The sequence below is a fragment of the Myotis daubentonii genome, chromosome 4 (genome assembly GCF_963259705.1).
Source record: "Myotis daubentonii chromosome 4, mMyoDau2.1, whole genome shotgun sequence".
In the NCBI taxonomy this organism is placed as follows: Eukaryota; Metazoa; Chordata; class Mammalia; order Chiroptera; family Vespertilionidae; genus Myotis; species Myotis daubentonii.
The window spans coordinates 78,385,787-78,398,132 of NC_081843.1; the positions used below are offsets into that span (position 1 = coordinate 78,385,787).

The window sequence follows — 12,346 nt, forward strand, 5'->3', positions numbered from 1 at the left end:
CAAAAAATTTCTATATGTGACACGGCACCAGAGTTAAGTTAGGGTTTTTCAAAATGCTGACACGCCAAGCTCAAAAGGTTCGCCATCACTGACTTACAATATTTTTTATACTTATTTATGGAACAAAGTTGTTTTTCTAGCAATGGTAATGCTTCTGACAGAGTCCTTGTCCTCTCATACTATTTCTTTTATCATAACAAAAGCATTTGCAAAATATTTGGCTGGGGTTAGAAGCAAGCCGATGGCTGTTTAGTTAATAATTGTTAACCAGTCTAAAGCAAACACTTTCTAATATGGCTTTTGGATTCAAATATCCTATTCAAGGTTAATGTGGATCATAGTTTTCTCTACCCCACATCAGGAAAACAAGAGCAAAGCATATAAATCTGAGTCAATAAATAGTCTTTGCTTATAGAGTAACAATGTCTTAAAATAGCCTAGTAGCATTGGCATTCTAAATTTCAAATGTGACTTAAGACTTACCTTCAGCAATTGCTCCTAAAACCAAGATGCCTGATTCTTTAACAACCCATTCAGGATGAAAAAGTAATTCTTTCAAAAGGGGCAAAATATGTGGCAAAAGCTCATCACGATACACATTTGCAAGAACATCTAAGGCAGCAGCAGAACATTTTCCTAAGGAAATATTTAATTCAAAAATATTACATTAACCTCTATTATTGTTTAGTTATACATATGTAAAATGAGTATTGCTATACACTTTATTCATACCTTTACAGAGTTTCAAAAAATTCAGTTAAATTGGAGGCTGTCTGTCACATGAAAAAAGTTCTATTAACAAGAGTATGTTTTTATGACCAAGAATCAGCAAACTATAAATTGGAACAAAAGTTGCCAGTACATGATGCATAAAATATGCTAGAAAACATGCTTTATAGACTAAGAAACTATTGACTATCAGACTATATAACAACGCAGATTTCATTTAACACAATAATTTAGAAAACAACAAAAATATAATTAAGTGTCTAAATTTTCCCCAATGTGAACTAGGCAAAATAAATGATTACAAAGTATTAGACAATGGTAATATCCATTCTTTAAAAAAAGCTGTTATATTGACAAGAAGTAATAACTTACTCATCAATAAAGGTCTTAAGTTATACTGTATGGTAGATCCATGCAAATGATTATGCTGCCATGAAACAGATGAAATCTAGATATAGAATGTTATACGATACTAGAGGCCCGGTACACGACATTCGTGCACTCAGGGGTCCCTTAGCCTGGCCTGTGCCCTTTTGCAGTCCAGGAGCCCTCGGGGGATGTCTGACTGACGACTTAAGCCCTCAGTAGGATACTCCTGTGCTGCCTGCAATCTTAAGACACTGATGGTGGGAAAGTTAGTGGTGGAGCCATTTTGGAAAACAGCCTTGTAGCTTCTCAAAAGGTTAAGCAGTTAACAAATGACCTAGTAATCCCACTCCTGAGTATACGTATATTTAAGAGAACTGAAAACATACATCCACACATACACTTTACAGAAGCGTTCACAGCATCATTACTCACAACAGCCAAAAGGGGGAAACAACCAAACGTCCATCAGCTGAGAAACGGATAAATAAGATGTAATAAATCCATACAATGAGGTATTTTTCCACATGCTACAACATGGGTGAATCATACAACACCTCATATTGTATGATCCCATTTATAGAAAAGTCCAGAACAGGCAAATTCATATATACAGAATATAGACTAGTAGTTACTTAGGGCTGAGGGACTCAAGAGAAAATGGAAATGACTGCTAATGAGAATGGAGTTTCTTTCTGGGGTGATGAAAATGTCCCAAAATTTACTGTGGTGATGGTTGCACAACTATGAATACATTAAAAACTACTGAATTGCACTGTTTAATGGGTGAATTGTATGGTATGTAAATTATTCCTCAATAAAGTTACCAAAGCAGGCAACTGTGCTTTTCCCTCTCCAACTTACTTAGATTCCAGTCAGAAATTGTATCGTCATCATCAATTTCATCGTCATCATCGTCTTCCTCTTCAATGCCATCTTCATCATGCTGCTGGGCCACGGTCCTTGATCGATGAAAACGTGGCCTTATATCCTGTTCACTGTCAGGAATCGTTTCATCTTCTTCAACATCACCCTGTGTTGTTTTTTTTAAAGGGAAAATTTTGGTGATAATCATTATAGGTTAATAATATGCACATGAGTGAAAGAACCAGAATACCTAGAGATGGGTCATGCATAGGATTCTGAAGTGCACCCCTTCCTTGTGAAGGGAGGAATAGACTATGACATGACACTTGTTAGGTATCAGGTACTTTCAACCAGATTGTATTGCCTCCCATCAAGCTGGTACAACCTAGAGTACCTAAATCCCATGCAGATAATATTTAAGGCATTTTTATGCTTCTGCCTTTGAACTCTGCAGCATAATATATATATAAAACAGAAGCCTATTTACTAGGATTTATTCTAAATGTTTTATTAGTTGAATTCAAAGATTTACTAAGTCAACAAAAATAATATTCCCCATTCACCAGAAAACAAGTTTTCTTACCTTAAGTAGGATAATATCTATATCTGAGTACTTCATGCCATTCACTAACACAGGAATCAACCTATAAGAAAATAAATTCATGAAACAAGGAACTAAAGATGAATAAAATTATGAAGGAGTCTTAACAAATTTTTGTATACCAATAATACCAATGATAAGCCCTGGCTGGTAGCTCAGTTGGTTAGTGTGTCATCCCGATATGCCAAGGTATCAAGTTCAATCCCTGGTCAGGGCACATATAAGGAGCAACCAAAGAATGCATAAGCGGAACAATAAATCCATGCCTCTTTCCCCCTAAAATTAATAAATAATAAAAACAAACCAAGGAGACAACCACCACTAACATTGTCTTAGAGCATATTTTGTGCTGTCTGACCTTCTCAAATGATGAGTATTCGTAATATATGTTGTAGTCCTTTTACAACTCATGTACAAGATCCGCCTCAGAGGTTCTCAACCTGTGGGTCACGACCCCTTTGGCGGTCGAATGACCCTTTCACAGGGGTCGCCTAAGACCATCCTGCATATCAGATATTTACATTACGATTCATAACAGTAGCAACATTACAGTTATGAAGTAGCAACCAAAATAATTTTATGGCTGGGTCACAACATGAGGAACTGTATTTAAAGGGCCAGAAGGTTGAGAACCACTGTGCTAGATAGAATCTTAGAGGAGATAAGATTAATAGTGCTTAGAAATAAAAATAAAAAGAACAGCAATTTCTTCTCTAAGAATTTATCCCAAATATACCAACAAACATTTGCTTAAAAAAAACAACAAAAAAAACTTCACCTAAGCATGTTTCCATTAATTTTTTTAGAGGGGAACGGGGGGAGAGAAACATTGATCAGTTGCCTCCTATACACTCCCTGAGTGGGGATTGATTGAACCCGAAACCATTTGGTATACACAATGCTCCAATCAACTGAGCCACCCAGTGGGGCTCACAATGCATTAGTTCAACTAAAAATAAATGCAGCCATAGAAGTCAAACATATTTATGACTGGCTTTAGTTGTTTAATGTTTGAAGTGATGATTTTTTAGCCTGCTACTACTCAAGTTCTGGTTGCTTTAAGAATGTCTAGGTTTTATTAGTGTAATAACAGTTAGAGCACCTTGCTATAATTGTGTTTTTACCACTATCTCCTAATGTTATAGGCTTTCACTAATAGCTCTTCAGTTTTTGTAAAAAGTAATATTGATTTATATATCTCTTAGAATTAGATGATCCTATGTTAAGAAACAAGCAAATCATAAAAGTGGTACCACACATTAGGGAGAAAAGTAATAAATGGATTTCCTAAAGAAAAAAAAAATCCGCTTAGCATGTGGTGTACTCTATTTCCAAATAAATTCCAGACAGACACCAGAATAAAATATAGGTGAAATTATTGCTTTCTTGGTGGGGAAAGAATTTATTGGAAAAGAAAGTTTACTTACTATATGAAAATGAGAACATTCAAATACTGTAAATACTAAAAATAGATAACTCTGATAATACTACCACAAATTAAAACAAATGATTTTGTTCTTTGCTCATCCAGATGGTTAAGATTGGAGAAATTATAATTAATGGCTGATAAAAGTTGTGACACGATGGGACACTCTAAGTGGGGTGTAAATCCGCATGACTTCACTAGAGAACAAATTTGGAATATTTATGAAGAATCCCAAAATGTTCAGTCCTTTGATCCTGGCACAAATCATTTCTAGGAATTCTATGTGAGAGAAATAACCACTTATGAACAAAAAAAGATGCTTACTACAGGATTATTTGGTTAAAAAAAAGAAAGGAGCAAACAACTTAAATAGTCAACAACTGAAGGAAAGTTAATCATATGTATGTGGTACGCACACTATGATGGAATAGTTCTCAAAGTTTAAAGACTAATGACCTGGAGGAAAAGTATACAACATTCAAGAACTGAAAAGAGCAAACCACAAAACAGTATTATCAGAATTTTAAGCACTAACTATAGCTAGATGCTACATTAAGTGTTTTATAAATTATCAAATGTAATTTGTCCTGAAATAGCCTGAATATATGGTTTTTGGTATATGGCAACAATACATCAAAAATACTAATAGTGATTACTCAGGGTGGTGAAAATCCAAAACATTTTAAGTTTTCTGCATTTAATTTTCTTCCATGAGACTGTATTGCTTACTTTTCAAACATTAGCAAGCATTACTTTTAAATATCTGATTTTAATGCAGATTAAGTCATTGCATTGTACATCTATAACCAATACGTTTTGTTAACTATCTACACTAATAAAATAGAAACATGCAAATTGGGGTCACTCCCCTACGCCCACCAGCCAATCAGAGCAACTATGCAAATTAACCCAACAAATATGGCGGTTAATTTGCATACACAGGCACGGAGCGAAGACTGAAGGCTCCGGCTGGAATGAAGACTGAAGACTGAAGAGGCTGGCTTCTACGCTGCGGCCACAGCTGAGAAGCCAAGTCTCGTTGCAGCCAGACCAAAGGCCTGGGTCCCAGGTGCCGGAGGAAAACCGGTGCTGGCAGCCAGGGGAAGGAAAGCCTATTGCGCGAATCTTCGTGCAACGGGCTTCTAGTATCTCAATAAAACTGGAAAAAACATACAAACAAAACCCTGATCCAACAGCATTCATTGAGTTAAAACAGCCTTAACAATAGGTTAACCAAAAATTTCATAACATCACAACTAGTGGGAAATCATTTTCTTTGGTAAAAATCCCACCAGAATCCATGGTCAAATTACAAGAATTATATAAAAAAACGACAACTGTGCCACGAATTATCCAAAATTAAGTATGACTTAGAATAAACCATGCTCACATGATTTTAAAGAAATTTAGTCGCTTCTTGAAAAATCTCTACTAATACCAACAATAAAATTAATTTTGACTTGTTTAGAACTTAACTCCCTGATGATAGAAGAATTCAACCAAAAATACAAAAGTGAGAAATCACTGTTAAATTTAAGAACAAGGTAGAATTCATTAAGAAGGAACACTTACTTAGGAAGGTGTCTTACAAGTACATCTTTGCATATTGGTTGCTCAGCCAAAGTTAGCCAAAACTCACAGGCTTCTAAAGCCACATTTTCATCTTGATCTTGGGTCCTCAGTAGCATGTACTATAAAAAAAAGGAGCCTTAATATTAATCAGTTAAAATCATGCAATTAGAATAAACCCCTATTACAGCAAGTTAATAGTCCTTTGCTATGGCCCGTTTCAATCTAGGGTTTACATTTTTTTAAAAAGCTTCCTAGTTAATTTTAAAATGCAACCAAACTTAAGAACTGCTGCTCTTGAATGTTGCCTAATGAAAAGTATTCAATGCATTATTATTTAGCTGTTAGGTATGGATGTATTTTGTTTTATGAAACCACTGAGATTTTTAAAAATATGAGTATTAATAATAAAACATTAAGTCTTTGTAGAAACAGCAAAATAAAACCCTCCATTAAACCTTTCTTAAAATGAAGAATCTTTTTATAACATACTAGAGGCTGGGTACATGAAATTCGTGCACTGGAAGGAGGGAGGGGGGGTTGTCCCTCAACCCAGCCTGCCCCCCTCATAGTCCGGGAGCCCTCAGGGGATGCAGTCTAGCCTCCCTCTGCAGGAGGCAACTGGCTGATCAGGGGAAGGTGCCACCCCCCATCACCCCACTGCTGCTGTCACAGCTGGCCACCGCAGCCGCCAAGGTGTTTTCATCAACACAGACTCCAGTCCCTTCACCATGAAAAAAAGAACTTTCTTTAGGCATTTTCAAGATGTCTCTTTCATAGGATATGACATTTCTTTCTTTCTTCCTTCCTCCCTCCTTCCTTTTTTATCTTCACAGGATATTTTCCCATTGATTTTTAGAGAGCATGGAAGAGAGTGGGAAAGACAGAGAGAGAAACATCAATGTGAGAGGCACACTTCGATTGGTTGCCTCCTGCATGAGCCCTGACCTGGGCCCCGGCCAGGGAGGAGCCTGAAACCTAGGTACATGGCCTTGATCAGAATTGAACCCAGCCCCCCTGCAGGTTTGTGTCTCCACTCCGGCCCTAGCAGCCCAGTGCCACGGCCGTGGGGCTGGGGGCTGGCCCCCCTTGCGGGTTTGTGTCTCCAGCTCCAGAGCCGGGCACAGGCCGCCCTGTCTGTTGTTCTCTCAGGCTCTGGGCTCACGCCAGGCCCCTCCTTCTGAGCTTGTGTGACCATTACAGCATCCCAGCCTAATTTGCATATTACATCTTTATTTATATAGATCTATTCAAGGTATCTCTTGTAAGTATATATTTCATGTATTTAAAGATATATATGTATATATAATACAATTACAAAAGTCTTTTTAAATTTAGAAAGTGACATTTCTTAGTGCAATTATAATTTGTAGTTTCCAACAAAATAAGTTTATCATGTGCTTTGAATATACCAGGCCAAATTCACTCTTAGTTGGAGGAACACTGCTCCCAAATCTAAAGGCATATTGTCTAAATCTCTTTAAAAAATCCTTATATGCAAAATCAAAATAAACATAAGAGTCACACATTATTCCCAATGTACCTGGGACTTGGAATTGGGGTTAAATGATGAATTCTTCATACACATCCTCTGCCTGATTGAAACATCTCACATGGAAAAATATGGCAATACAACAGTGTTGTGGCAAGCCAACCCCTATTACATTCCATATCATATCCTACTACTATGCAGAGTATCTATACTAATAAAAGGGTAACATGCTAATTAATTAGATCAGACATCTTCCGGATAAAGGCACAGTGGTGGGCGGGGCCGAGGCATAGGCGGTTAGGTGTGATCAGGCAGGCAGGCAGAGGTGGTTAGGGGCAATCAGGCGGGCAGGCAGAGGCAGTTAGGGGCATCAGGCAGAGGGGTTAGGGGTGATCAGGCAGGCAGGCAGAGGCGGTTAGGGGCAATCAGGCAGGCAGAGGCGGTTAGGAGCAATCAGGCAGGCAGGCAGAGGCAGTTAGGGGCATCAGGCAGGCAGGCAGGCAGAGGGGTTAGGGGTGATCAGGCAGGCAGGTGAGCAGTTAGGAGCCAGTGGTCCCTGTAAGATCGGGCCTAAACTGGCAGTCGGACATTCCTCAAGGGGTCCCAGATTGGAGAGGGTGCAGGCTGAGCTGAGGGACCCCCCTGCCCGTGTATGAATTTCATGCACCGGGCCTCTAGTTGCTGAAGAAACAATTGTAGCATTATAAATTAGACTCCCATCCCTGATATGGTCCTAGCAAATGATAAAATGTCTTTCTTAACTTTCTGCTTAACTCCAAACTCCTTAAGCTTTCAACTAACTCCACCTGATTCTTCTAAACACTTTATGGAGGAACAGGCTCCTCAGAGAAACTGTCATTTATTCCCATATTATACTGCTACATATGCTTATCTCTACAATTATCTTTCCTAATGTTTTACAAAAGGAGTTGCTGCACATCATGAGTGCTAGCCTTTTAACAAATCTTAGACCCCATCCATTAAAAAGAGATCTCTCTCTGTACCACATGGACCTCTGAAAGTGAAAAGGGAGGAACTAGATGCACAATATTTAATTCATTTGCAAATTATTTTGTTCTAGAAATAATTACATCTTATTATTTATTCCTTCCTTTAAATATGGCTCAACTGTGATCAATAAATTTCCTAGTGAAATTATTTTAATCACATTTTATTTATTTTATTTTTTTAATATATTTTATTGATTTTTCACAGAGAGGAAGGGAGAGAGATAGAGAGTTAGAAACATCGATGAGAGAGAAACATTGATCAGCTGCCTCCTGCACATCTCCCACTGGGGATGTGCCCACAACCCAGGTACATGCCCCTGACCAGAATCGAACCTGGGACCTTTCAGTCCGCAGGCCGACGCTCTATCCACTGAGCCAAACCGGTTTCGGCTTTAATCACATTTTAAAAATCTAAATAGTTTGCCAGAACTATAGTGGTGATGTATTTTCTATTCAGAAATCTCTTTGTTAACATAAATCACAAGTTGATCAGATCAACTTTACCAGTAATGGGTAGAAAACTCTCAATGACACAAGAATATACCACAGAATCTCTTATTGAGCATTTAGCCTAACTCATACCTAGTAAACACAAATAATCGAAATATTTCCTAGTTATCCTGGTTAAAAGCTATTTACTACTATAAATAATTTTTCCTCTTTGAAACATCTTAATAAAAGCAATCAGTAAAAGCAATCAATCTTAAAACATCTTAAGTCTCATGAAAGAAAAATCACCATAAAGATAATTTATAATTTTAAGAAAATCATTTACTATTTTTATAGTCTCCCCCTAAAATGTGTTAAATAATATATATTAGAAAACAGTGGTTGCATATTATACATTTTGTGCCCAAGATTTTTCGTGAAAGAAAGAAAGATGATGAAAGAATGTTTAAATTGCCTGTGTTACCTCAACTATATTATGCATGTGAGGAAGCAGGCGATCCATTCGAACTTCAAGCAGCATCACAAGTGCCCGGCACACATTTTTCCGTACCTCTGGTTCTTCATCCCCAGCCAATGCAAAGAGGTTCTATTACACAAGAAATATTTTTTTCTAATTAAGTATTCCAATACATTAGAAAAGTTTATAATAATAACCAGTAATCTGCAAGTTGGTAACATTTAAAAACCCTAAGAAAATATAGTACTAATAAAGACTGAATTAATTGGCCTACAACAGTGGTCGGCAAACTCATTAGTCAACAGAGCCAAATATCAACAGTACAACGATTAAAATTTTTTTTGAGAGCCAAATTTTTTAAACTTAAACTATATAGGTAGGTACATTGTTATTAACTTAATTAGGGTACTCCTAAGGCTTAGGAAGAGCCACACTCAAGGGGCCAAAGAGCCGCATGTGGCTCGTGAGCCGCAGTTTGCCGACCACGGGCCTATAATATTCTATATAACTAGAAGCCTGCTGCACGAAGAGATTCATGCAATAGGGCTTCCTTTGCCCTGGCACCTGGCACCTGGCACCCAGGCCTTCGCTCTGGCCGGGCTACAGCCGGAGCCGGCCCCGAAGTCAAAGCCTGCTCCACCAGGCCCAGGGCCGTGAGGCTTCGCTGCTCCGGCCCCCAGGCCATCAGGCTTCGCTCCACCACTTGGAGCCTATGTATGCAATTTAACCTCCATCTTTGTTAGGTTAATTTGCATACTCTCCTGATTGGCTGGTTAGTGTAGCAAAGGTATGGTTAATTTAAATGTTTGTCTATTATTAGGTAAGATAAGTGTAATATGCAAATCGACAGGACTGCAGAATGACTGGTCACTATGACGTGCACTGACCACCAGAGGGGCAGACACTCAAAGCAGGAGCTACCCCCAGCCCGCTACCCCCGATTGCCTGATTGGGGCCTGCTGGCCAACCTTTCAGTCCCTCCCCTCGGCCAGAAGCCTCTGATCGCCCAATGGGGAACAGGGAACTGGGGATGGGTGGCAGCAAACATGGGTGGCACTAGGCCAGCCGTGGGTAAACTACGGCCTGCGGGCCGGATCCGGCCTGTTTGAAATGAATAAAACTAAAGAAAATAAAAAGACCGTACCCTTTTATGTAATGATGTTTACTTTGAATTTATATTAGTTCACACACACACTCCATCCATGCTTTTGTTCCGGCCCTCCGGTCCAGTTTAAGAACCCATCGTGGCCCTCGAGTCAAAAAGTTTGCCCACCCCTGCACTAGGCCAAGGTGGGTGCAAGTGGGGCCCCGATTGCCCCACTGGTTGCCCCATACACAGAGGCTGATTTTCCCTGGCAGCCAGGGAAGACTGGCCCAGATCACAGGCCAGGCCTAGGGACACTACCCGTGCACAAATTTCATGCACCGAGCCTCTATTAGATTATAAAATAAGACAAATGTAGAATGATAATTGCCAAAAATCATAGTTTTGGTAAATAATCTTAAAACCATTCTTTCTGAGAGAGTATAATTGGTTGTGTTTTGAAGTAACTTTTAGTTTGTGAGAATAAAACCATGTCATTGGGACACAGGGGCACTCATCCAGTTGATCCAGAAATAGCATTAAAATAGAATTTGATTTACCCTTGACAATTACTGTCTGTCAAGAGATTTAGTCCTACCAACTCTGATTCTTACGGTGGTAACAGGTGCAGATTCTATAAAAGCATCAGTAATTGGGAAATTATAAATACACACATACATACATACATATACTGAGTTTCTGAAAATTAATCCTAAACTGCCATTGTTCACCAGGTCAACTACTGAAAAAATAATAAAAGTAATCAATCTCATACTGTTCTTAAGAAGTTTCTCTACAAGGTTAAAAAACAACAACAAAGAGTCTGAATGAAGAGAACGTTCAGTCATCGCAACTCCAGGATGTTTATTTAACTTTACAGATAAAGATACAGAAGTTTAGATGTTAAGTCACTTGCTAGCCAGTGGGGGGATATGAATTTGTTTTTCATGAAATCATGGGTAAGTCCACACTCATTATACTACACCAACAGCCTCCACTAGAAGAACAAGTTGTCTCTTGGTGAGGCTGCAAGCAGGGATTTGAAAAGAAAAAATAATAAACTTTTCCTATCTCACTTCTGAAATTCTACTTTATATACAAACACACATATACTTTAAAAGCACTAAAAAGATCATTAAAATAAATAAATAAAAATCCAATGTGCCCCATTGTCTTTTCCCATGAAATCACAAAAATGTCTCCAAATAGATAAACCTAAAACCTCATTTCAAGAAAGGTGTAAGACAATGGAGAAGTTCAAATATCAAATATGGCAGTATGTGAAGTACTGTTTCTAGCATTTAAAAAACTTTGATTTCCCCAACACCCTGATGCTTTCAAAACTCTTTAGTTCCTTTTTTAATCGAATATATTTTATAAGGTCAGAGAAGAATAATGTTTTTCCATCAGGTGCTCCTTTGTATGTTAGATTACATCCTTCATTAAATTTGATGTTGTCTTACTTAATATGAAGACACAGCTTTACCAAGGTAGGTTATAGCCGCATATTAGTAACCAATACACTTTCCATCAATAATGTAAAACCTAGCAGACATGACATTAGCCCCTAATGAAAATACTAGTAATGGAAGAAAACCATGCATTTATTCATTTAGTAAATAGTTACTGAGGGACTCTACTGTGTGTCAGGCACCTCCACTGGAGGGTTACTGCTCATGTAGGATGGAAAACCAGTTGACTCTTCTACAGCTTTCAAGTAGCAGAGAAATGTTAATATGGCATAAACACAAATGGAAAATATTTAAAATGTTGGGAAATGTTCTTAAATTTTTATTTTTAGAGAGAATTTAATTCCTTTTATTATAAATTATATTTCTGTATAAGATGCTGGTATGTCCATTACAGTTCCCTTGAACTGTTGAAGAGTACTAAGAGGAAATACCATTATAACTACAATTTCTAAAAATAATAATAGCAGTAGTTAACAAGTAGAGGGCTTACTCTGTGGCAGGCACTGTTCCTATTTACAGCATATATATAATAATCCAACAAGGTAGGTCTATTATTAGCCTCGTTTTACAGATGATGAAATGGAAAACACCAATTCATTAAGGTGCCCAAGGTTAACCACTACTAAACTGTAGAGCTGGAAGTTGAACCCAGGTAGTCTTACTCCAAACTTCTAATATTATGCACTAACCTCTGTATCAAACTAGACTGAAAATACCTTGAGGCATAAATTTATTTATATATCCCTAGCACCAAGTACAGTGCCTGATTCATAGTAAGTACTAAGCAATTGAGAAAAACAAAACAAGATTCCCCCCCGCTCCA

General features: G+C 38.0%; 1 protein-coding gene across 3 annotated transcripts in view; it reads right to left on the bottom strand.

The window, feature by feature from the left end:
* The window catches only part of TNPO1 (transportin 1), an 87,346-nt gene that overhangs the window by 23,063 nt on the left and 51,937 nt on the right, over nucleotides 1-12,346 (bottom strand). For all 3 annotated transcript variants that reach the window (XM_059694355.1, XM_059694356.1, XM_059694357.1), the window contains exons 8-12: nucleotides 8,974-9,096; nucleotides 5,562-5,680; nucleotides 2,546-2,606; nucleotides 1,960-2,128; nucleotides 484-636 (exon numbers count right to left, since the gene is read on the bottom strand). In XM_059694355.1, the coding sequence (XP_059550338.1) occupies nucleotides 484-636; nucleotides 1,960-2,128; nucleotides 2,546-2,606; nucleotides 5,562-5,680; nucleotides 8,974-9,096 (625 nt within the window). The remainder of the gene's footprint in view (nucleotides 1-483; nucleotides 637-1,959; nucleotides 2,129-2,545; nucleotides 2,607-5,561; nucleotides 5,681-8,973; nucleotides 9,097-12,346) is intronic.